Source organism: Electrona antarctica (assembly GCF_951216825.1).
Source record: "Electrona antarctica genome assembly, chromosome: 12".
In the NCBI taxonomy this organism is placed as follows: domain Eukaryota; kingdom Metazoa; phylum Chordata; class Actinopteri; order Myctophiformes; family Myctophidae; genus Electrona; species Electrona antarctica.
Window position 1 is genome coordinate 21,920,807 of NC_136793.1, and position 23,996 is coordinate 21,944,802.

General features: G+C 43.1%; 1 protein-coding gene across 1 annotated transcript in view; it reads right to left on the bottom strand.

The window, feature by feature from the left end:
- cltcl1 (clathrin, heavy chain-like 1) overlaps positions 1-23,996 on the bottom strand; it is a 36,316-nt gene that overhangs the window by 10,751 nt on the left and 1,569 nt on the right. Inside the window, exons 2-23 of the mRNA XM_079516737.1 lie at positions 20,144-20,351; positions 14,676-14,944; positions 14,030-14,191; positions 13,603-13,716; positions 13,338-13,511; positions 10,759-10,956; positions 10,086-10,286; positions 7,461-7,613; positions 7,242-7,364; positions 6,436-6,573; positions 6,029-6,193; positions 5,674-5,854; positions 5,309-5,472; positions 5,051-5,176; positions 4,801-4,943; positions 4,457-4,691; positions 4,027-4,149; positions 3,609-3,754; positions 2,255-2,438; positions 759-951; positions 497-654; positions 209-373 (exon numbers count right to left, since the gene is read on the bottom strand). Of these exons, the coding sequence (XP_079372863.1) occupies positions 209-373; positions 497-654; positions 759-951; positions 2,255-2,438; positions 3,609-3,754; positions 4,027-4,149; positions 4,457-4,691; positions 4,801-4,943; positions 5,051-5,176; positions 5,309-5,472; positions 5,674-5,854; positions 6,029-6,193; positions 6,436-6,573; positions 7,242-7,364; positions 7,461-7,613; positions 10,086-10,286; positions 10,759-10,956; positions 13,338-13,511; positions 13,603-13,716; positions 14,030-14,191; positions 14,676-14,944; positions 20,144-20,351 (3,723 nt within the window). The remainder of the gene's footprint in view (positions 1-208; positions 374-496; positions 655-758; positions 952-2,254; positions 2,439-3,608; positions 3,755-4,026; positions 4,150-4,456; positions 4,692-4,800; positions 4,944-5,050; positions 5,177-5,308; positions 5,473-5,673; positions 5,855-6,028; positions 6,194-6,435; positions 6,574-7,241; positions 7,365-7,460; positions 7,614-10,085; positions 10,287-10,758; positions 10,957-13,337; positions 13,512-13,602; positions 13,717-14,029; positions 14,192-14,675; positions 14,945-20,143; positions 20,352-23,996) is intronic.

The window sequence follows — 23,996 nt, forward strand, 5'->3', positions numbered from 1 at the left end:
AGGCTAAAACCATGTTTTTATTCCCAAAATAAGTTGTTGTTGCCACCACTCAGTTTACACACATACACAATAAGCAGGTAATTGTGTGTGTGTGTGTGTGTGTGTGTGTGTGTGTGTGTGTGTGTGTGTGTGTGTGTGTGTGTGTGTGTGTGTGTGTGTGCGTGCGTGTGTGTGAGAGAGAGAGAGAGAGAGAGAGAGAGACAGATACCTCCTTCCATGTCCGCGTGCTGTTAGCTTTCCTAGCACTGTCAACCGCTGCTTGGTACTCTCCCAGGTGGACCAGCGTGGACGCCAGGCGAGCAAAGTTGGACACGTTGTTATACAGGAGCTTGGCTGCATCATACATTCCCTCCTCATAACACCTATCGCCCACCTGGTGAAAGAGAGCGAGAGAGATAGAGAGAATATGAGATATGTACGTGCTTGTTAGTGAGTGTCCAGCATTCAGGTGAAGTGAAATGTGTTCAAAGCACATAATCCATTAGAGTAGCTCTACCTGCTGTATGTGGGCATTGTTGGGCCCGCTGATAAATTCTTCCAGCTCAGCCAAGCGGTTTGTTTTCGCCAAAGCAAAGATCAGCTCAGTCTCCACGTACGACTCCCTGGCTTTCTTCCGAGCCATCTGTAGGAACTTCACCAAATCTTCCCAGTTGTCTGCAGGAATAAGAAGAGCATGGTGAACAAACTGAAGTGTGTACAAATATAAAAATACTAGTACAAAAACAACACTGTACAAATACTGCAGTGCAAAACCTTACTGTTCTTGCTGGCAGCATTGACCACCTCCATGTATGCGGAGGGGTCGTCAGCCTTGATGTACGAGTCGATGGCCTCCTTGACAAGGTCTCGTTGCAGCTGAGCCCTAGCCAGCTGGCTCCACACAGCAGGCTCATTGCAGCGCTCGGCAAACTCGTAGGCTCGGTCCAAGTTGCTTATGTGCTCTATCAGTACCTAGGAAGTGGGGTGGTGGGTAGGGAATCCAGAATGTAATCTCTCATAAGCACTAGGGTTGCTGCAGTTACCAGTGTTTGGCCATACACGTTTACATTACTTGCCCTACCACCCCATGATTTTTTCAAAAAGAAATAAAAACCCATCAGAAGATGCCGCAATACTTGAGTAGGATGATTGAAAGTGTCTGCTCCATCTGCAATTGCAGCACAGTAGGGAAGTCAGATTTCACTTATCACATGAGGAGAGATGGTAGAGAAAGAAGGCTCTTGAGATGACTTTAGCCACTTTCAACACAGCATCCATATTTTGGGCATTCCATTATAGGCCAAACACTTTCCAAAAATGTTTTTTGTAATGAAAATAGCAGATCTACAAGATCACAACACATCACAAGGCATTGCAAGCTTTTAGATCTGCTATTTATGCTATTTTTGAATAGTTAGGGTTACATTACACAAGACTATGGCGGAGAACTTTGTCTCAATGACAAATGTAAAAGCAGAGCTGTTGCTAATGATAATTATTTACACTGCTGGATTGCTGAATCCACCATTTCTCAGTATAGAATGAACAGAACTCTGTCCTTCTGAAACTCCATATGGGCCCTGAACATTGCCATATGCAGCTAGTGAGGAAACTGTTTTTTTTACTTTCCCCACATTTAAGCAGAGATTTTGTTGCGGTCTCATAGCCGGTTCAGATGGTGGGTGGTAATGGGGGAAGTGACTCACACTCATGGGAGTAGCTATACACACAACACCAAAGAGAAAACCAGTAGAAAGAGTGTGAAATGGTTCATTGGCACAGACTTTGAACACCCAACAAAAGGTGTTGTAAATATACATTTGTAGACAATAAAGTGCTTAATTACAAAACGGCCTCATCAATTATTGTGTCTGAGAACTCACAGTAGCACTCAGCATGATAGTGACATGACCTGCAATCTGTGTACAGGGACATTTATACACTTATGTGGCACTTCTCATGCATTTTTCTCCTTAGTGGAGCTATGGGATCTGTAGTTGCGAATGAGATTGTGTTGGGAGCTCATATTCCAGGTTATGGATGGACTAGTATTTACTGTATTTCAGACATTGTTGCAATTACCTCTGCCAGGAGAGCCTAAGACATTATGTAATGTCAAGTGTTACCAGTAATACTGGTAAAAAAAAAATAACCAGTGAGAAATTCTCCTCGCCGTAAAAGAATTGCAGTCTTTGAGACATGCTATGTCCACGAAATGGTAAAAGCAACTTGTCACATTCAGTGAAATGGGGAAAGACACTTCCACGTCCACTACCTGTATGGCGGAGGTGTTGACGTCAAACTTCTTGAAAATGGCAAAGGCTTCCTCAAAGAGCTCATTGCTGATGGCGATGTTCGCGATGTCTGGGGCATCGTAGTTGTCTAGTCTGTTTATGTATTCCATCACACGAGTGCGGTCCGCTTTGATGGCTGTCAAAATCAGCAGGTTCTGGAGGTTTCTAAAATGGATAAAAAAAATAAAAAGATTGATAATTTGAAAATAATCTTGAATTAACAATGAAGACTGTACCACAAACAGGAATGCATAATTCTATTGTGGTTTTCAACCCAGTGGTTTTCAACCCAGCTAAATGATTGAGAGTTTGGACCCTTATAGATTTAACTCTTTTAGAGCCCCTTATGGGTCCATTGGTTTCATTTTTCACTCTCAAGAGTTAAATCATTGTTAAATATCTGCAGGCAGCAGCAGTTAATTTACAAGAAGTCTACACTAGAGAATGTTGATCATCGTTTACCTGTTAGTACAGGAAATCTATGGAAAATACAGGATCAACCTCTAACTAATTGCAAAAAAAACGAACTCAGCTGATTTTGCATCTTCAATATATCCTGAATAACAGAAAAAAAGTTGCCTGGAATTGTCTGAGGGGAAAGTGTTGAAAATAGCCTGTACAGTGTGACCACCATTAACATCCTATTATAAGGTAATATTTTCTAAATGTCCTTATGCTTTAAGTAGCATGTGACATATCAAACTAGGGGGTTTTCATGATGCTGAATCCATTCCAAGCATTAGTTTTGCATAAAAACACTCAATGGGCTAAATTTGGCCATAGCAACTTGCCCAAATGTGCTGACCTCATTACATTTTGGCAAGTTGCTATGGCCAAATTTAGCCCAATGAGTGTTTTTATGCAAAACTAATGCTTGGAATGGCTTCAGCATCATGACAACAACCTAGTTTGATATGTCACATGCTACTTAAAGCATAAGGAAATTTAGAAAATATTGCCTTATAATAGGATGTCAATGGTGGTCATACTGTACAGGCCATTTTCAACACTTTCCCCTCAGACAATTCCAGGCAACTTTCTTTCTGTTATTCAGGATATATTGAAGATGCAAAATCAGTTGAGTTTGTTTTTTTTGCAATTAGTTAGGTCAAATTACATTATTACTGGACTATGTCTTTCATATGGTACCAACATCAATACAGCATGGATGGACAAAATCGTATCCAACAACGACAAAATATTCTTTAGTTTTGGCTCCGAGAGGCTAAATCTCATCAAATGGTGGTCCATGGCTCAAATACTGAATAAATAATGGACCTCAATATGAAAAAGGTTGAAAACCACTCGTCTATTGCAGTGCTACTTCTACTGCACCTGTGCTCGCTGAAGACAGAGTTGTCCAGTACAATCTTCTCCAGCAGCTCAATGAGCTCATTGGGCAGGTCTGCGGTCATGAAGGCCTTGACCGTCACAGACACCTCCTCTGGGTCCTGGGTCTCCGACAGGGCTGTCTGCACCACCTGAGACATAACAATGAGAAGATAGTCAAGAGCCCCCAGGGGGAAGAACCTATTCAGTATCCTGTCTGCATTTCCTAGGGAATTTCAATGCTGTAGGCCTATATTCACCCAGCCCATCTCCCATTTGGCTGCAGTGCTGGATGGTTATACTGTGTGTGCCAAAGCAGACTTTATTCCTGTTTCTTTGTGTTCTTGTTCTTGTAATGCTGCGTTTCCTCCATTCTCATTATTTTTAAACGTGACAACCAACACATGAACAGAGAAAAACAGACCTGATCAATGAGCTGTCTTCTGAAGGGGTTGTTCTCTTCCAGGACGTTTACCCATAGCTCCGGATCTTTCCGTCGCACCAGGTAGCGAGCTTCGCTCTTGAACAGCGAGTTCTCATTGCACACCTAGAGCAGAAATAAACACACCACTACTTAACTGTTCCTAGGAATGGCCTCAGTTATGTATACATGAAAATTAAGATCTTGTTATAATGTCAGATAATCTAAACCAGTGGTTCTTAAAGTGGGATCTGGGGACCCTACATTTGATAATACAGCATTACAATAATTTCACCACTTTATCCACAAGTTATACGTTTCTTCTATTCTGGGTATCCCTGGCACAAATCCTTTTCAGATGGGGGTCCTCGGCCAAATACATAACAATTTGGGGGTCCTTGACACGAAAAATGTTTGGAATTCAGCCACACACCTTGATCAGGTCCAGGTCACACTGGCCCCTCTCATAGGCAACGCAGGCCAGGTGGGGATCTCTCTTCTCGCAGTAGCGTCCCACTACAGCACTGTCGTAGAACGGGTTCTCCTTCAGGAAGCGCTCAGGTGTGTTGTTGCTGTCGATGTAGATCTTTGCCAGGGCATTGTGGGTGGCGGGCTCCTCGCAGCCGTCATGGATACGGGACTCCAGCCATGGCAGCAAGAGTTTTAACCTAAGAGAAGATTTGAATAATTGATATAATTTTTACTTTTTAGGTTGTTACATGGATTTTGGACCAGGACAAAGCGAACCGCATTGATTGGCTCGTCATTATTCATCACCTGTTCCTCTTCTCCACCTCTGCCACAAGTTCATCAGTGGAAAATTGTCCTCGGACAACCATGATCAAGTTCTTAATGACGTCCTCAGCGCAGTCCACGTCCAACAGACCACCTATAACCACCGGCAGACGACTGGGGTTCACCTGGAAACCAAATCCCCAAATTAAACGAGACAAAACAAACCATTGTGTAAAAAGAAAGCAGCCCAACAGTAAAGACATCATCAGAAAAGCAGTGGTTCTGATCTTACTTTCTGTACGTAGATTTCAATGTACTTCTGCAGACTGTTACGGTAGAGGTAGAGGACCAGGTCATGGACAAAGTCAAATCGGTCACACACAATGATGAGAGGGAGCTGGTCTGTGAGCTTTGCTTCCTGATTGGATGACAAACACATAAGGTGTCTGTGTTATCCAATTAATGGCCACGTTGTACATCATTTATATTAGCTTTCTGTGACACACATTTCTGGGACTGATCATTATGAATAATGACTGCAACTTCTTACCTTAAGGAAGTTTTTGACCTTCTCTGGCTCGTAGCAGTTGCTCTCTCGGCAGATTCTCTCCACCTCTTTGATCTGGCCTGTCTTACAAGCTGCCTGGATGTATTTAAAGTGAACGTCAGCTTCCTGGCTAAAGTTCACGATCGACCCCAGGAAGTAAAACAAGCCTTGAACAGAAAGGAGTAAGTCAGGGGAAATTGGCATCAGTTACATCTTGCATTATCATATGAGACAAGTTGTTTTAAAACAACCACTGAGTGAGAATGAACATCCCCCGGTTGTAAATACAATTATGACTTCAGCCCTAAGGCTCAGACCAACCACAAACGCCTGTCTTTTTTTCCCCTTTAGATTTAGGTAGCGCCTACCTTCGTAGCTCTTGAACGACTCAAATAGCTCCACCAGTGTCTGTGTGCCCAGCTGCTCATGATATTTCGTTGCGACCTGGACAGAAAGCTGCAAGTTCTGCCTTATATTAGCCGCCAGCATGGCCCTGAGGCACTCCACCGAGTCTTCTACTGACAGAGAGCCAAAGAAGTTCACCAGCCACTGGAGGGAGGTATAAATGAAAACATTACTTATTTAGTAAAAGGAGAAAGGAAGAAGACAAGAGACAACGGCAGAAACAGAGCAACAGTTAGACGGAGAGATCATTTAAGAACAATGTCATCCTATTAAAAGAGTGAAGAAATGACTTGCATGAACACAAACACAGTAGCATACCTCAGGGTTGAGCAGATGCGTGTGTACCACAGCTCGTTTTATATCGTACAGGTCAGTGTAGTGTTCCAGAGCTCTCTGTAGCAGACCAGCCTTCTCACACAGCTGAGCGATGTGGGGACGGTCGTAGTGGGTGAACATCTGGTTCCCCAGAATTGCATCAGCTACCTAGAGAGAGAGAGAGAGAGAGAGAGAGAGAGACACAGACAGACAGACAGACAGACAGACAGACAGACAGACAGACAGACAGACAGACAGACAGACAGACAGACAGACAGACAGACAGACAGACAGACAGACAGACAGACAGACAGACAGACAGACAGACAGACAGACACACAGTGATCAGAGCAGTTGTTGCCAATTGTTAGTGTTGAGGCAAGACATTATTGAAAGAATGTCCAGTATACCTGAGGGGCGTGTATGAGGTTCATCTCCAGTAAACGTGTCTGCAGGTGTCCCTCTGCTGGCCGGTTGTTCTTCAGAGCATCTAACAGGAAGGAGGTGCACTGCTGGATAAGACTCCCCTCCATGAAAACATCCACTATCTACCAGGAAGGGCAAAGAGAAAGGAGAAAGCTTGATGAAATGATTCAATTCCAAATGTTTTATGAGCCCTATCCAGTCTGTTTATCTCACTCCATAAAGACTTTTAGCCACTTAAACCCTACACTTAGTATATCGGATTCCCAAGGGCTCTATACTAGGCCCCATTCCATCTTTCTCTACACTAGACATCGTTGACGTAAATTGTCAGTCTAAAAGCTCACAACTTGTATTACTGCTATTTTCGCTGATTGTTAGCCCCAGAATAAGGATGCTATGGTTCAAGTGGTTAGGAATCAGAGGTCTGGGACCCAGATGTTGCAATGCTTTGGGTTTTAATGACTATAAAGGTCACAGCTGAGAGAAGCCAGTGCTGCTTAGGACAGCATCAGGTCAGGTTTCCTGGTTAGGATCAAGACTGAGCACAGAGATGTGGTGTGGCTTTAAAAGGAGGAGGCAGTCGCCAAGTCAGTGAATTCCAGGCATCGCTGGCACATCTGGAATAACACAGAGGAGGACTCACTCTGGGGAACCGTGAGTGTGTGCGTTTTGAAAGGAGGGTACATGTAGGAGTAGTGTTTCATGTCAAGGAGTGAGTGAGTGAGTGAGTGAGTGAGTGTGCACGTAATAACTGATTGATGTTGGCGTGCATGTGTGTGTGTGTGTTCACCTGGTTGATGTTGGCCAGAGGTTCCTCATCTTGGACCAGCATTTGGGCAAATTGTAGACCTTGCTCTGGACTGACCCGCATCACGTTCCTCAACAAAAACACCCAGTCTGGAGTGTAGCCCACCTTCAGCAAACCATATAAACATCATGCTGTTAAATGGACAACATGCAATGAGTAAAGCTGAACCAATAAGTCTTCCACCAATCAGTTTTTAATTACCTTTTTGGCATAGAGGACAATCTTCTGGAACTGGCCGGTCTCAGCAAAGCACTGGATGACCTTGTTGGGGACGTTGGCTCTGAGATAAACACTAAGGGCCAGGGTTGGGTCTGAAGCTTTGACCAAGTCCCCTAGCTCCTCTGAACACTCCAGCTAGCACAGAAACACAATCACATGGACATGTTCAACAGAGCTGCAGATTATACTACACAATAGCTAGATTGAACTAGGTAACAAAGTTTGACGATGGTGCTATGTGATATACTTCCAGTTCTGCTTATGAGAAGATATTGTGTGTTAGCAAAACAAAAATACAAATGGATATAAATGAATACAGTAAAAGAATGCACAACAAGAAGGCATGTTACTGAATAGTGCAATTACAGAAGTGTAGGGATATGGAACACGTGATGATATTGAATACTGATGTTTAGTCCATAACTGGTGTGATGACACATTTAAAGTGTTTTCAGGTCTACGTTTGTGGCACATCCACATTAACACATTGACTCAGTGCCGACTGCTGGACGAAGGTGGTATGGCGCTTGGGTGCCAGGGATTTCTGGCCATTCCACTGTGATGCACTTCCGTTTTAGGTTTCCATCTTGAATGCTAAAGTATTAGCGTTAATGCTACAGAGCTAAAATGAGGTCCATACTAGCTCTAGAAAACACCAATGTTCCCATTGCGCTCAACGGATAATCAGAAAATACCTCTGAACATCGCCGAACTGTTCAACACCATGGACAGCGCTTTCGTTTCCGAGGCAAAAGCCTGCAAAGACACAGCCTAAAACAGGAGCCAGTGTGGTTGAGTGAAAACAAACGTTGCGGGAGGGGCCCTAGCAACCGTGCATAGCAACCAGAGCGGTTCAAAGAATGAAACACAGCGAGGCACCTTTTTGACACCTAACCCACAATCACAGTCACTCTGTCACGTCACCTAACTCAAATCCCCGTCGCTCAACGCAGGCAAGGACCCAGGTCATCGTGACATCACGTGACATCAGCCCCCAAGCCCCCCAAGTGCCCAGCCCCCATATATGGTGCCAGCCAGGTCATTGTGATTTATTGGTCAAAGTTCATCCCATGCCAAAGCGACCACACATACCCAGCAGTCTGACGTCACCCAGGCGGATGCGTGCACACGCCGATCTTCCCCAGCAGTACGACCTCCACAATCTCACGGGGGAGACTGCAGACGAGCGGCGCCGTCGTCTGGCCAGAACTAGAGTTCTCAACAGGCCCGAAAATTAAGGCCCGGCCCTACCTGGGCCCTCATCAAACCCTGTACATTCAATACACTGCCACCACTGCCACCCTTAGATCTCCATATATGGAGCTGACCTGTTCTGACATTACATATATTGATTTGACCTCATCACACCATGTACACTCAAGATACGCTCCATATATAGCCTCGCCCTTTAGGGCGAGGCTATATATGGATTTCTCGCCCCAATTTGGGGCTATATATGGATTTCCCCCCCAATTTGAGCCCTAAGGCTCAAATTGATTATGTCATCCACATCTTTTAAACATGTTTTACATAAACACACAGTTACGTCATCAGCCAATTCCTGATTGGCCGAGCAACGCCACCAACACAAGGAGGCAATCCAAAGGGTCAAAGGGACCACCGATATACGCAGCACTCTGCCAACTCGCACTCTGATTGGCCGAGCGACGCACCGACGTACGCACACAGCGTGCTGACTCAGGACGAGTATACCTGTCCCTACGGTCCCAACGTGTTAATATTTGTTGTTACATAATAATAATGGATTGCACTTTTATAGCGCTTTTCTATGCACTTCTCTATGCAGTTCTTACTCAAAGCACTTTACAAATGGTCCATTCATTCATACATTGGGAGTTGAAGTGCCGAACAGTCAACGCCAGCGTCCTCACTTTCCACATTCACACACCAATGGTGGCAACCACTGGAGGCAAAGTAGTGTTCAGTGTCTTGCCTAAGGAAGGACACTTGGACATGGAGGACAGGAGGAGCCAGGATTCAAACTGCCGACCCACCGATCATTGGACGACCTGCTGTACCTCCTGAGCCACAGCCTCCTCACACAGCATGTTACATACTGTACATCAACCAACAATGTAATAACACTTAACATGGTTAGCCAATAGCCGAGTGGTTAAGGTGTATACCACATAGCCTTTGATGACTGACAGCGAGTTCCAGGTTCGATTCCCCAGCCTAAACGCATGTCAAACCCTGACTCTCTCTTCCTTCCCATTTCCTGTCTTTCTACACTGTAATATCAATCAAGGCAGAACATCCCCTCAAAATATCTTTAAGAAATATATTAAATAATAGCAACATATGTTACTGCACGTCATGGGGAAAAAAGCTATATTATCGCAGATACCATTCCTGCCCTTCCTGGGAATGATTGTGCCCAACACTGTTGTTTCGTTTTAAATATTTTATGGGGGATCTTCCACCTTTATTAAAATAGTACAGTGGAGTGAGACAGGAAATAGGGAGAGAGAGAGACGGGGAGTGACACGCAGCAAAGGTCACTCGCGACTCGCTGTCAGGCTACATTAGCGCCTATGTGGTTATGCGCCTTAACCACTGTTGTTTTACCCACCACTCCGTTCCTACCTTGTCCTCCTTCAGCCACTTCTCCAGCAACTGCTTGCGTCCCTGCTGTAGGACAGGCCTGCACAGCTCCAGAGACTCAAACTTGTTTAGCTGGCCCTGATCCAATAGGATGCCAAAGTACTGCAGCAGAGGAGAAGCCTGGCCCGGCTGGGCGGGAACACTCTGGAACTTACGAATTGTCTCCGCCGTACGCAGGATACCCTGGAGGGACGATTGAAGCAGCGAGAAGGGAGGAATTTAATGTAGGGGACGGCATGCAAGTGCAACGCAACTGTAGCGCAGTAAAGGAAGTAAATGATGTGCGCATGCGCAAAACATGTCCAGGGGCGCTGAACAAGGCGTTGCCTAGCAACGGGAGCTGTCAAAAATGGATTACAGTGATCCCGTTTTAGATCATTAAAAATGACCTAAAGACACCTATACATACTCAGCACCCCTCAGTTATTTATTGAGAGGACGTGTGGCCACGTCTTAGGCACAAAAGCTGTTAAGAAAATGACAGATTGTGAGCATATATAGCTTGGCTATTTTTGGCAAAAAGATTTGGTGTATAGGGGGAAAGGACAGGATTAAGTATTTAGGATTCAAGCAGTTAAGTGGGTATTTGTTAAATGTTTCATGTTTATAGCATTACAAAGTATTCAGAGGAATGGAGATATGTGGGACACCATACCTTGGGTGCTGAAGCAGCAACCTTAGCAGCCTCTGAGTAAGATCCTTGGGCAAACAGGGTGTTGAACTTCCTGGCAAACAACTCCTCAGCGCCAGCCAGGTTTGATCTCACAGCCATCCTCAAGCCCAGGTCTGGATTTTGCAGGACATTTGTGGCATAGTTGACAATATTCTCTTCTTCCACACACACTGACAACACCTAGAAAGTGATATAAATTATACACACACTCACTAACTAATTTCCAATAGTATAGAACTGTCCAAATTCCAGTCCAGTTTTGCCACGAATGGAATAGCAAGACAAATTTGTAAACACTGGCTCTCAACACCAGGCCCTTCGTTGTCTAGCAGCTAGACACTCTGGGCACTATTAAGCAAGACGAAAAACCCATGCGGTAATACAGATTTCGCCCTCGCTCTGCGCCTTTTCGTATTATGGAAGCCGTGGTGAGCGCTCACTCATATGGAATACCACGTTCCTGCATAATTTAGCATTGGGGGAGTGTCCATATGTTAATTATTTTCGCTTTGCGCTACTTGCTATTAACCCCCTTGACCTAAAAACACTCAGCGCATACCGATTCCGCCTGGGTCTGACCACGTCTTAAAAGCAAAAAGCACTGTTTGATTTTACACTTGAGTGCTGCTGGAGTGTTGCCATGTCTGTTTGCTGTTTATTATAAGCGGCTTCTTTTTCTGCAAAGTTGCTTGTAAATATTGGTAGTTGTGGTTGCTTTTCTTGTTTCTAAAGTGCTTATTTGGGCTTTTCTCCTAATGTTGTTTAAATCAGTGATCCTCACACAGCGACATTCCCATGTCAAGGACCCCCAGATGAATGCATTTGCCCAACTAAGCCAGTGACTCCCATGACAGATTTGTGTTTTTAAATGTTTCAATAACATTTTTCAAAAATATTCTTATTGTCACTTTTTTCAAAGATTACTTTTGAAAATAGCAGATCTACCAGCTCACAATGCATCACATTCATTCATTAAAACAATGAACTCTGACTGCAGGGGGATATATATATTTATAATGATCATTATAACAATGTGCAAGAAAATATGTAAAAAGAAGGAAGAACTTTATATTTGTGGACAATCAAAATATGCTGGAAATTTTAATGTGGTGTCATTAAAAGGAATCTTGATATGGCAGACTCACTATCTAGAAAATAAAAACATGGCACTTCATTTAAAATAGGTTGTAGACCCCTGTTATATGCGATTCTTTTGGGAGTATGTTTATAGACCTATTTACTTGTTTCTATGAGACATGGCAACAGCGAGCTGTCTGGCTTTCTCGTTGAGATTATAAAGGGTCATATATCGCTCATTTCTAAACCTTTTTTAAAAATTAAAACATCTCCATAATCACTGGGAAGTTTGCTTTCATACGCTGTATCACACCCGACTCAATTCTTCTTCAATAAAATGCTACGAGCGAAGACCATAACATTGGGGCCGCAGCAATACGCATGGCGCACGTATGGCATTTCAACTCATTCCTTCGTCGTGACTCGAATGAAATAAAATAAAATAAACGTTATTTTACTGGTGTTTTTCAATAGAAACAAATAAAGAGCGTGTGTGCAACAGTCAGTGCATATACGTGCATGCACTATAGGCTATATTTCCTCCTTGTCGGGATGGTGAGCTGAGCTCTTCACAGCCCGTTTGTCTTTCATATTATTCTTATAATATTTGATATTATAAACACTCATGGTTCTCTCATTTCTCAACCGTTTTTTAAAATGTAAAAATCCCCATATTCCTTAGGAATCTTGCTTTCATTCGCTGTATGGTACATGGTTCTATTTTTATCGAATTAAACAATATCAAACGAACTTGTATGTTCGGGGGTTAGACGATTCTGGGAACATTACGCATGGATTGCCAATTTGCCAGCCAATGCTGCGTATCTACTCGCAGTTCCATTCCGATCTGAAAGGTATAGGTAGGTGCCATTTCAAAGTCTTAGTTATTCATTTATGAATCAAATCAACTAGAATAAAGATTTTTACAGCTGTTTTTCATGCTTAGAACAGAAACAAATTAAGTGATGATGTGCGTATATCTCCCTCCCTTAGCATATGGCTGCGTCGCTGTAATGACTTTCCAATGAAAACTGCAAGTTACTTAACAAAATAGAGACATAGGCCTACAAGCTATGCACATCATGGCTGTGACAGCTTGTGGATCTGTTCTTTTGAGGCATAAAGGTGACAGCATGCAGTGCAATATGAATAATTAACCCAAATGTGACAAAGTCATGTCATGTCTATGGTGCCAGTCTGCAGAAATGTAATACCACTTGCCGAAAAGGGCGCATTCCATGAGGACATCAGCTGGTGTCGTAAAGAGAATAGTACGGACATGTTCATTGGGTAAGCCTCAAAACTCCCTGAAACACTCCCATGACTAATTCAAGGCCGTTTTGCTCACACCACGGGGTGTCGAAAGCGCTTCTTACCTGGCCCATAATTGTAATATGACATTGCACACGCCCCCACGTCTTAAAAACTGTAAAATTATATGTAATTAGATTCCACTTGCTTAATAGGGCCCTCTAGCTTCTCACCTGTCCCTTCTTGTTGACTCCAATTATTCCAGAGGTGGGTTCATGGGGAGCAGTTACAAAGATGGTCTCTGCACTGATCCTGTTCATATAGATGCACACTCCAGACTCCAGGTCATACAGGTGGATGTAGCCATACTTTGTGATCAAGTATATGACACCGTGCTTCGTACCAATCTAAAACATCGGAGAGACAATTGGAGTAAAATGTCAGCCAATGTCAATTGAACCGATATTCAAGTAGGAATTCTAGAGGGTCCTTCCTTACCTGCATGGCTACAGGGAAGTCTGTTTGGGCCTCTGGAGGGAAGAACACATCCACTGCTTTCTTAGTGAATGGCTGATTTCCTGCAGCTGGCTGACCCACCTCAATGATATGCAACTGAGTGAAAAATTAAGAATTCATACACATGAACAAACAGCCACGGTAGACAGAACAACCACAACAAGGACAATGTGAGTCTGAAAGGCAGCAGCAATACACACTATAAGAATAGATTATAATATAGTGTGCATTTTTGGTTGAAAACGTAAGGGAACTTGGAGACTGTTGAACTTTCATTAGAATCTGTGGTGAAAGTCAGGGATTTCTCTTTTGAAAAACAACAAAGAACACCATAGAGTTACACTGACACAACAAAAAACACAAATTAGAATGCAGGTAGAATCTCAACAGACATCTCTAGCCCCCTCACCTTGCCCCCAGCCTGAGAACGCACAGCAAAACAGAATAATGTGGAAGGTTTGTCGTTGCCTTCCACCTTAAACTCCCCAAAGGCCGCAGCATGACCCTCGATGGGCTGAGAGACCTTTCTGTCCACGGAGTACAGCTGCATTGCTCCAACCACACGGTTTTGCTGCAGGACAGATTTACGAGAAAAAGGTTAGTATTAAAAAATAGGGATAAAAATGTGTTGCAGCCAGAGAACATTATTGTCGACTTTATACCGGAGATAATGTCCATAAACATGCTCCACACACATGACGTTCCAACTTGTTTGCATTTCACTTTGCTAAAAAGCCTCCATGGCGTTCAGCAGGGCAGTGTGCTTGAAATTGACTGTTAATGTTAAATGTGGCTCATTCAATATGCAAGAACAGACAATATGGATTCGTAATTACAACGCATAAGTCTCATTTTAAAACCAAAGGTTAAAGAGTTTAATATAATAATAATAAAAAGCTGGTCGTCGGGTCCTCACAGGTTCATCTATTTCAAATGGACCAACCGAGACCCGTGGGCCGTGGCAATTGAAACTAGTCTGACCCGTGCGTGAGAGACAAGTCAATATTTTGGACCCGACCCGGTTCTCGGTTCGGGTCTTCAGTTCTTTTTCATACCTGCGCAGAGATCCCTATCAGCAGTAGCCACTTCTGTTGCTCGTCAGTTCTGTAGTTGATGATCTGACATCCCGCCAGACTGGCGTGCCGATCGAACACCTTGGTGGGCTGCGAGTCTCCCTCCATGCTCCAGTGGAAGACCGCTGCGTCGGTGACGAGGGCCACTGTGTTGACTGAGATCCACTTCCAGAACATGACCTCCTCAGTCATGGCATGAGCCTTCATCTTGCTCTTCATCTCAATGTTGAAGATCTGCAGAGTCTTAGCAGCTGATGACAAAGGGAGGCACAGGTAGACAGTGATGAAGTGCGACAGAGAGAGCAACAGTTTCATTGCATCGAACAGTTGTACATTGGCCAAAGGGTCACATGTAGGGGTGTAAATGTCCGATTTCACCACGATTAATTTCAATACAGAATTATTCCTAAAAATGCAATAAATGTTACTGGATTTAATTGATACATCATCACGATGCATCATTTTTATTTGGGCCACAAAATATCGATTCTAACATTGCAATGCAAATCGCCGAAGATTAGTGAGTCACAGGGCATCAATATCTCCTCTGAATAAGCTATTATGTCACACATAGTCACGTCTAATCATGTGTACAGTATGTAATACATAAACCCTGTTTTTAATGTATTGTCCCTGCCAAATAAACACAAAACAAAAGTAAATACATTGGAAATGCACAGTAAACCCTTGTACATGAATATGTATTCCAGAGGTTGTGTGTTCTATACTACTTATAACAAAGAAAAAGAAAAAAGGTGACACTATATGGCCTGTCGCCAATAAAACGTTTAAGAATAAAAATAAAATGTGGAGGTAATGAGCCCTTGACATTAATAATGCATTTATGTATTTTTAATCACTGTATTTGTTTGTGAGCCAATACTGATCACATCTTCAAGGTCAAAAATAGTATACCAAGACCAGAGATATTGCAGGGAAACCCATATACTTGAATTAATTAATGATAGCAAAGAACCTGTCATTGTACCTGGGCTGTGTGTAGTCTCTCAAGCCAGCCCATCTCTTCCACAATCTCTGAATGCTCCAGTCTGTACATTCAGCACGTTAATTTGAGAAAATGAAGACGTCATCCTCCACAGGAAAAGACCAGGAGGTATTTGACCAATCATTTCAACCACTTAAACCCATTATACAGTATTGCATTGTTGATCGAGGTACCCCAGGGATCCCTCGACTCCTTCCTCTTTGCTGAAAACAGTAATCTACAAGTTCACAGCGCAACGACACGTTGTGAGATTGTAGATCTGCTAGAATTGCCAAATGTTCGCCTATTTTTGCAGAATGTTCGCTTATGCCAAGCATAGGGACACAAGTGTTCATGTGGTCTAACCGAGCGTCTATATGAACACAATTGGCCTGTGTTCGGGCAGTAATTGTTTCCTTTTTTAAATGTAAAAAATAAGAATGTGTGTACTGTGTGTGTATATATATATATATATATATATTTTTTTTTTATTTTTTTTTTTTCCAGTAGGAGTTGAAGTGACTGCACAGGAGTGGGTAAATTACCAGATATCAGTCGTATTTACTATTCATTTTCAGAGCTTGTGAATTACAGACAGGTAGCATTTGGAAATTGCAGGAGTCACAAATCTGTCTTGAGATCTGTGTGGGTTGTTTTAATAAACCCAAGTATGACCTGACCACTAAGGAAACAAACTGAACAAATAAACAGCTTAATAGTAGAGTTACTTTGCAGACTGCCATCAACACACATAATGTATGTACAGTGTATGGCATACGACATACGCTGCAAGGAACAGATCTGGACATGGATATGGCCAACTGGCACACACTCACACACGCGTGCAAGTACAGACACATACACAACAGTCTGTCGTCGTCGTCCCCCCACACTTTCACTAGTGTATGATATCTGATGATGCATACCGCACATACATTCTACCAGCATACAACAGGTCATGCTAACACATGTATTGTTCTCATAAAAGTGTTTGTGCCAGGGTTTGGAGTGTGCATGGAGGAGTTGGTGATATTTTAAAGCAGGTGTGTTTTTAATTAAATAATAATAATAAAAACAGTCAAAACAGATGGTCAGAATACATGGGTGTCACAACGAACACAATTGGCCTTCTTGGAGGGTGGCTCTCTGTCGCTGCACTATAGCGACACCTGCAGGTTGGTCTGGGAGGCCTGTTTTGTTCGGTGAGGAGCTAAACTGGGAGGAGTAGCGCATAAGTCTTCTGCATGCGTTACATCCTCCATGTGAATCTCCTTACTGTCAGGGGTGACGTGACGATAAGCGGACATCACGTGTATTGGATACACGTGCTGGCCTACAACCTCCCTAAGACCAACCAGTAGAAGTCAACAGAGACAGGGGATCGTAGAAGGCCGTTTCCCCAACAGGGGGTTGGGTCCCATTTGTGAGTCGTGGACCCACAAATGGGTGGTCAAACAAGGGGTCAAAAAATGTTTTTTTTTTCCCCAAAAGAATCACATGAATAAATAAAAAACTAAAAGAATACCAGAAATTCCATCAATTAGAAAACAAATATTTAAGTGGTAGTGAAAATAGCCGATCTGGAATTTTCACTAGTTTGGGTCCCGGGCAAACATCTGATTTCTCTGTTGGGTCTTGTGCTAAAAAGTTTGCAAACCACTGTTCTAGAAGGTTACTTAATGGACTACATTACATGACTACATGGTAGAAAAAGGGGTGAAAAGATAATACTTAAAAAAAAATGAATACATGAGGGGAGGCTTTTATGAGAGAGACATGGCTACTGCTGTATCATGATTCATGACTGAAACAAGACTGCCAGTGACAAGTAGACACAGACAGACAAGACAGACGGACAGAAAGGAACTCACCATCTGAGAAAGGGGACAGAGAGCAAGGGAGAGAAAGCAAAGTGTCAATCAGAGAAAGAGAAGTCAAGGGGGAGTGGGGAAGAAGGGAACCGAAGAGTGAGAGCCCAGGGAACAGGGACATTTTATCCTCGGGAGGAAGAAAGAGTGAACCAAGGAAAGACAGTGAGACAGAGAGGGGGGAAATAGAAAGAATAAAGTGAAGCAAGAGACGGAAAAGAATAAAGGGTCAAGTATAGTTAACCATTTGATCCGTACCACCTCTATATGGTTCTGTGTGCGACTGTAGTTCCCTTTTCTAGAAGGTGGCGTTTCCGTTTCGTGTTCTGGGTCAGTTTCTCATAGCTTCATTTGATTGGCCCAGCAGGAGATTTGAACCAGTAACACATGACACCTTCATCATGCGTTTCAACTCTCAAGTGACCCAAAACAGGATATTTGTTTAATTTTACATTTATCAACGGATCCACTTACCTGAATAGCAGCTAGTCTTCCAAAAGAAACCTCACAGAAGCATACAGGTCATTTAGTCAAGATATATATAATTCGTTTTTAAAAGAAAGAAATGATGCCACCTTCTGGAAAAGGGAACTGCAGTCATGCACAAAGCCTATTATTCTGAGGGCAAACATCTGGTGAAAATAGCAGATCTACAAGCCCACAACATATTACAACACAAGATCCACAACACTATGACCACAACAGCTATGTTAGGCAAAGATATTTAGTAGAGCAAAAACGGGAGGGGGGCCTAGTATGGTGTGGTTAATGAAAGTAAAATATCAGGTAAAATAATGTTTCGTTGGACGATTTATAAATTTGCCTCAGTATACATGTAAATTTGCCTCAAGCCTATGAGAGCGTTTGCCAGAGAGACGGCAAAGACTGTGGAGACCGCATTATAGCTAAATCATTCTGATCTGGGCTGTGCTTGTATTTGTGCTCCGAGAGCTGGATTCAGCGGCAGGAAATCGATTTACACAACCAATTTAATACATACAGGCAATGGAATTGAGTATAGTCCATATATTTATAGCATTGAAGAACTAGAGCATTAGTCATCATCATCACACGACGGTGGCGATGCCACATGAACAGAACACTAGATGGACAAAATAAATACTTGCCAGAATGTGAACCCGGACATTTTAGTACACTAAGGTTTTATGTTAGAACTTAGAAATGTTGAGTATGGGTCCCCAGCATTTAGAAACTGCCGGATGCTAACTTGCATATGTTGGGCAATTTTCATAATTAGCAGAATAAGCTGGGGTACCATTAACATCCAATATAAGGCAACATTTTCAAAATTTCATTATGCTTTAAGTTGCATGTGACGGGTCAAACTAGGGGGTTTTCATGATTCTGAATCCATTGCAAGCATTAGTTTTGCACAAACATCACTCCTTGGGCTAAATTTGGCCATAGCCACAAATGTGTTGACCTCATCATATTTGTGATGACGGCTATGGCCATTTTTAGCATTTTTCGTGCAAAACTAATGCTTGCGATGGATTCAGAATCATGAAAAAACCCTAGTTTGACCCCTCCCATGCTAAATGAAAATGTTGCCTTACATTGCGGCATACTAATTCCTACACAGGTTGTGCTTATAACCACGCCCCCGGGCAAGTTAAGTTTACTGAGGTTAAGGTTAGGGTTAGGTATAGTTTTACTGAGGTTAAGGTTAGGGTTAGGTTTAGGTATAGTTTTACTGAGGTTAACTCCTTTGCTGCCCCTAGTGTTAGCATGGTTGTACTGCCCCAGGCGCCGCCCGTCCAGGCCCACTCTATAGAGCTTGTTGTCCTTCCGGGTTAAACAGGAAGGTGGGGGCTTCCGGAAGTGGAACACCACCACACAACACAGCCCACAGCCTTTAGCTAGCAGAACAACCAGCTACATTTTCTCAGCGATGCGATACAAAATCACAAATGATTTACGATCGCCGGGTGATCATCGGGTGCACGGCGGCTCACCATGGACAGCTCTCTAACCTTTGGAGATACAGCGCTTTGAAAATCGGGTTATAATGAAGGCTCAACGGAGCTGGATTTAGAAATCGCATCGCTGGTGGTGACGGAGGAGGGCTATTCTACCTGGAGCAATGCTAAAACGGTCGGCGCGTTCATATATGGATTAAACGTCTGTCTACGCTTATAAGCTGGTATAGATAGGTCCCAATAGCCTAGCTACGTTTATAAGCGTAGATGGCAAGAAAGTTTAGGCTGTCAATCACAGCGTGTCCTTGCACAACCCGTGTAGGCTTTGGTATGTCGCAATGGTACCCCAGCTTATTATGCCAATTATGAAAATTGCCCAACATATGCAAGTTAGCATCCGGCAGTTTCTAAATGCTGGGGACCCATACTCAACATTTCTAACATAAAACTCAAAATGTCCGGGTTGGCGGGTTCACAATGGGACTCTATGGGAGGCAAGGAGAATAAAAGCTAAAACCAAGAACAAGAAAATAAGAAAGTGTGCTCTTCCCATGAAACTTAAATCACTAACCAAACCTGCTACAAAAAATATTTCTCATCTAATGTCTGAGCAGTGTACGCGCTCGAACCAGTCACAACAATGGCCTCTTATGTTACCTTTGAGGGCGATGACTTTGCTGGCTGGGTTCATGATGGCGCTGTCTGCAGAGATGGGCCTTCTGATAGGGTTGGTGGGGTCCGACATGTCCACAATCACCACCTGGTTCTGATCGCCCACCTTTTCCCTGATGCAGATGAACTTGTCTGACTCCATGGTAAGGTAGCTGAACCCGATATTGGCCGGGTTCACTCCCAGGTTCTGCAACTGCAAGGAAGAGGCCAAAATTAGGCCTAATGGGCTACATAATGACGATCACCATTATTGTAATGTCACGTCATCATTGGTCCCAACATATTTAAAAACATGAGTTTAGACAGTGTTCATTGCGTTCACATATTAAGTCATCAGGACTGAATGCCACCTCAGCTACAGAGGGCCTACAGTTGGCACCAAGTTGAGCTAAAATAAAGATTTATTTGGCATTAAAGCCAATTTCTGGCATTGGAAGGAGTCATTCCTCACCAACGAGAAAGAAAACTTCAACAGTAAAATAAACATGACATGGCTGATGGCACTAGCTGACATTTGCCTCGAAGGAAGGAGCAGTAGGTGGCCCACAAAAAACAACAAGTGTTTCTATTAAAAGTGCAGACGTTCTGTTCCAGTTTTCCTGGGGATGTTCTCATGGCTTCTTTTACAAACAGGGACGTTTGGCGGCATAGTGGGAAACCATGGGCAGCAGACAAAACATTAACTCAACCAATAATACAGATTTTAAACTCTTATTTTATCCACTAATACCATCTACCATTTTCTGAAGTATTGTGCCACGTTTGTTGACAGAAAAGATCCCTCCCAGGGATACAATATAATAACCATCACAATTCTGATAATTCAATATGGCTAATTGCCCGATTATAGCATTACCCTAATTCAACAAACCCTGTGATTGTTTAGGCCTGAACAGTAGACTGTTACTCCACTTAGATCTGCTATGTAAACAACAAACTGCAAATGGGAGAGAGTTTAACTTCATCTAGCATGAATAAGGGTGAGAGCACCAAAGTGATTCCCCAGAGGAGATCTGCCCTAGCCGAGCATGAATTAGCATCTAGACCCTCGGTGAAGACACTGTCAGCAAATCTATCACAACATGTTTACTTTGATAATGAGAGTTTGCCCCAAGACCCGTTTGATGCAGCATCGAGGCCTCATCCAGGATGGCATTCTTTGTCAGGTGGACTTACTGCAAAGCCTCATGAGCTTCACTTTGATGAACGCACTTCGGGACATAGGAGATGTTGCCAAATTTGCAAACACATAAATCAACATTGAGTGTGAAGTTGCCAGGGCGTGGCGACAAAACATACGGTAAGATATTACTCTGATGACCGAACTGGGAATAGCAGACGCTATTATTCAGTCTGAGGCAAGGGGAAAGGAATCCTTATGCCAAATCACAAGGACAACAGTCACAACACTATGCGCATGCTAGCCTATAGTCCAAAATCCTTAAATCATGTCCACTGCAAAAGAAGTAAAAACGATTGTAAGGTTTATTTAGGGCACACTGCTGTCTGAGTGAGGACAGACAGCAGGTTTAACCGTTTCGTTACAGTGAAAATCCCATGGTAAAATGCACCCGATTTTGATCAATTTATACACCCCAAGAACTTAAATTAACACTGGAGATTTTACTGTGCATATTGGAATAGTTGTGGTGTAGACAGTGGAGCGTTCATAATGAATCATGTCCATGTCATGACGTTCCACCCGCATTTGCTAGAAGAGGGTGTTTCACTTCTCTCTGTGAAGACAGAGTGGTCTGTGCAGAGGAATGGGGAAGTATGGGAGCAGGGTTTAACAAAGGGGCATGGGGAGGACCTGCAGGAGGATTGCAGGCCATAAGCTGTTGCCTCTCCTCCAGCTGCCAAAACCGAACTATCTTCAGGAAGAGACAGGAGAAAAAGCTGAGGAAAATATATTGACGTCTCAGGGAAAGTGTGGTATATTCTTAGAGTAAGGGTATATTGTGTTTGTTTGTTTTGTTCACTTTTAGAGTTAAGGATATTGCAGTGTACCTGTGTTCAAAAAAAATTAAAAAAAAGGAAGGAAGAGAGCTGGAGGAAGTTGTCAGTTATGCTTCCAAGGAACAGTAACACAGGCCTTGAGTAATAATGTACGTGTTAGGGTGGGACGGCTGACTCACCGGAAGAACCCCCACCCCCCCTTCTTAATAGAACATTCCAGACTAGATCGCTCTTTAACCACAACCTTGTGTCTCCAGCTATCATAAACTATTCGCTACACAACTAATTTATCTTCATAAACACACAAACACACAGGTCTCTATAATATTGCCTAAATACTTTTGCCTAGTGCTTGTCAAATGGCTGAACTAATATTAATGGAAGTGAAAGTTATGGAACATCACTGATATTGCCCAACATGGATGGGTTTTGGTCCCTAAGGAGATCATGTGCGTTTGTTACACAATTAAAGACTGAACACTGAACGCAGCAAATAGAACCATTGGTGATGTTACAACTTCACATTCCATGTTGCTGAAAATGAGAAGAAAACACCTCAAAAATAACTACGGCCCCATTTACTGTGTGTGACATGCAGTATTTTGAACATGCATTGAACACAGACCCATGTCACCCTCTCTGATTGATGATTACGGTCTACATGACTGAGCGCAGCGCAGATGCTCATCTCAGGTCGTTAGCGGAGCTGTGACGGTCACAGGCGGGTTCTGTGGGACCAAAAATGATTAAATCACTTCTACTTCCGGCTTCCTGTCCTGATGCGATTTGCTGGGCTTTAAATGGGCCTGCTTACAGTACATCATGACTCGCCTTATTATTATGTGCCTGTTAGACCCGATGGCACCAGCCCATTGACAGAGTGAGCATATACCCATCAGCAAGTGCCATGTAGCAGAAACTCGTACAATATTGGCTGTCAGGACGATGTCAGCAAGTAGATTGTTTTACTTGAAAACTGCAACCAGCAAGCCACATTATCCTTGTGCTCCGTTATATTGCAGGCCAAACTTATTTCAGAGAAGCCCCCCACAGTATGAGGCTACGTTACATTCTGCCCCACACATCCAAGTAGAAGTAAGTAGGGCATACATACATACTAGAGCAGCACTAATCCATCTAGTCAATTAATTACACACTTTGACATGCTCTCACACAGTTCCAGCCCAGAGATCATAAATCAGACCAGTAAAAATAAGCAAAGAAAGAAAAAAGAATAACAGCAAGAGCAACTTCACACACAGCTTAACGTTAATGACAGGGCCGTGTAGACAGGCTATGCTTAGCTACTGATGCAGAGTGAGAAAATGACTGGTATTGCTTCTCCCACAAGTGGAACAATAGCCCTGAGATCCATAGATCATCTAACATGTCCACATTAGACACTTTTAGTTGCTCTTGAATGGAATAGTGCATGACTTGGTACACTTTCACTTTGTCAGTTATATTGCTTCAGGAATGGCTAGTCTGCCTGCCATGCTGCACCAATGGTCCACCATTTATAAAACCATGTATAAAAATGCTACCAAAAACCTTGACCTGATTTTGTACTACACTTTCTAACGGTCCTGATCTCGAGCCCAGACTGTAGGGGAGAGCTGTAAATGCCAGGACAGGGGGAAAAAGCTAAACAACTTGAGGCCCAAAGTCCTAGGTTTGCAAATTCCAAGCATTTTTCACTCTGCTGGATCTACCTAGATTCATGGGGGGATATGACTGGGGCAGAGTCTGGATTTCACGGTTGCACTGGAATAAGAAGCACTCTTGCTTTTCATTGTCCAAAATGAGTTTTTTGCAAATGGATGTTGTATGTAGAGTTAGGGGAATTATGACCCAACACAAGAGCCTGGAATTTGAGAGG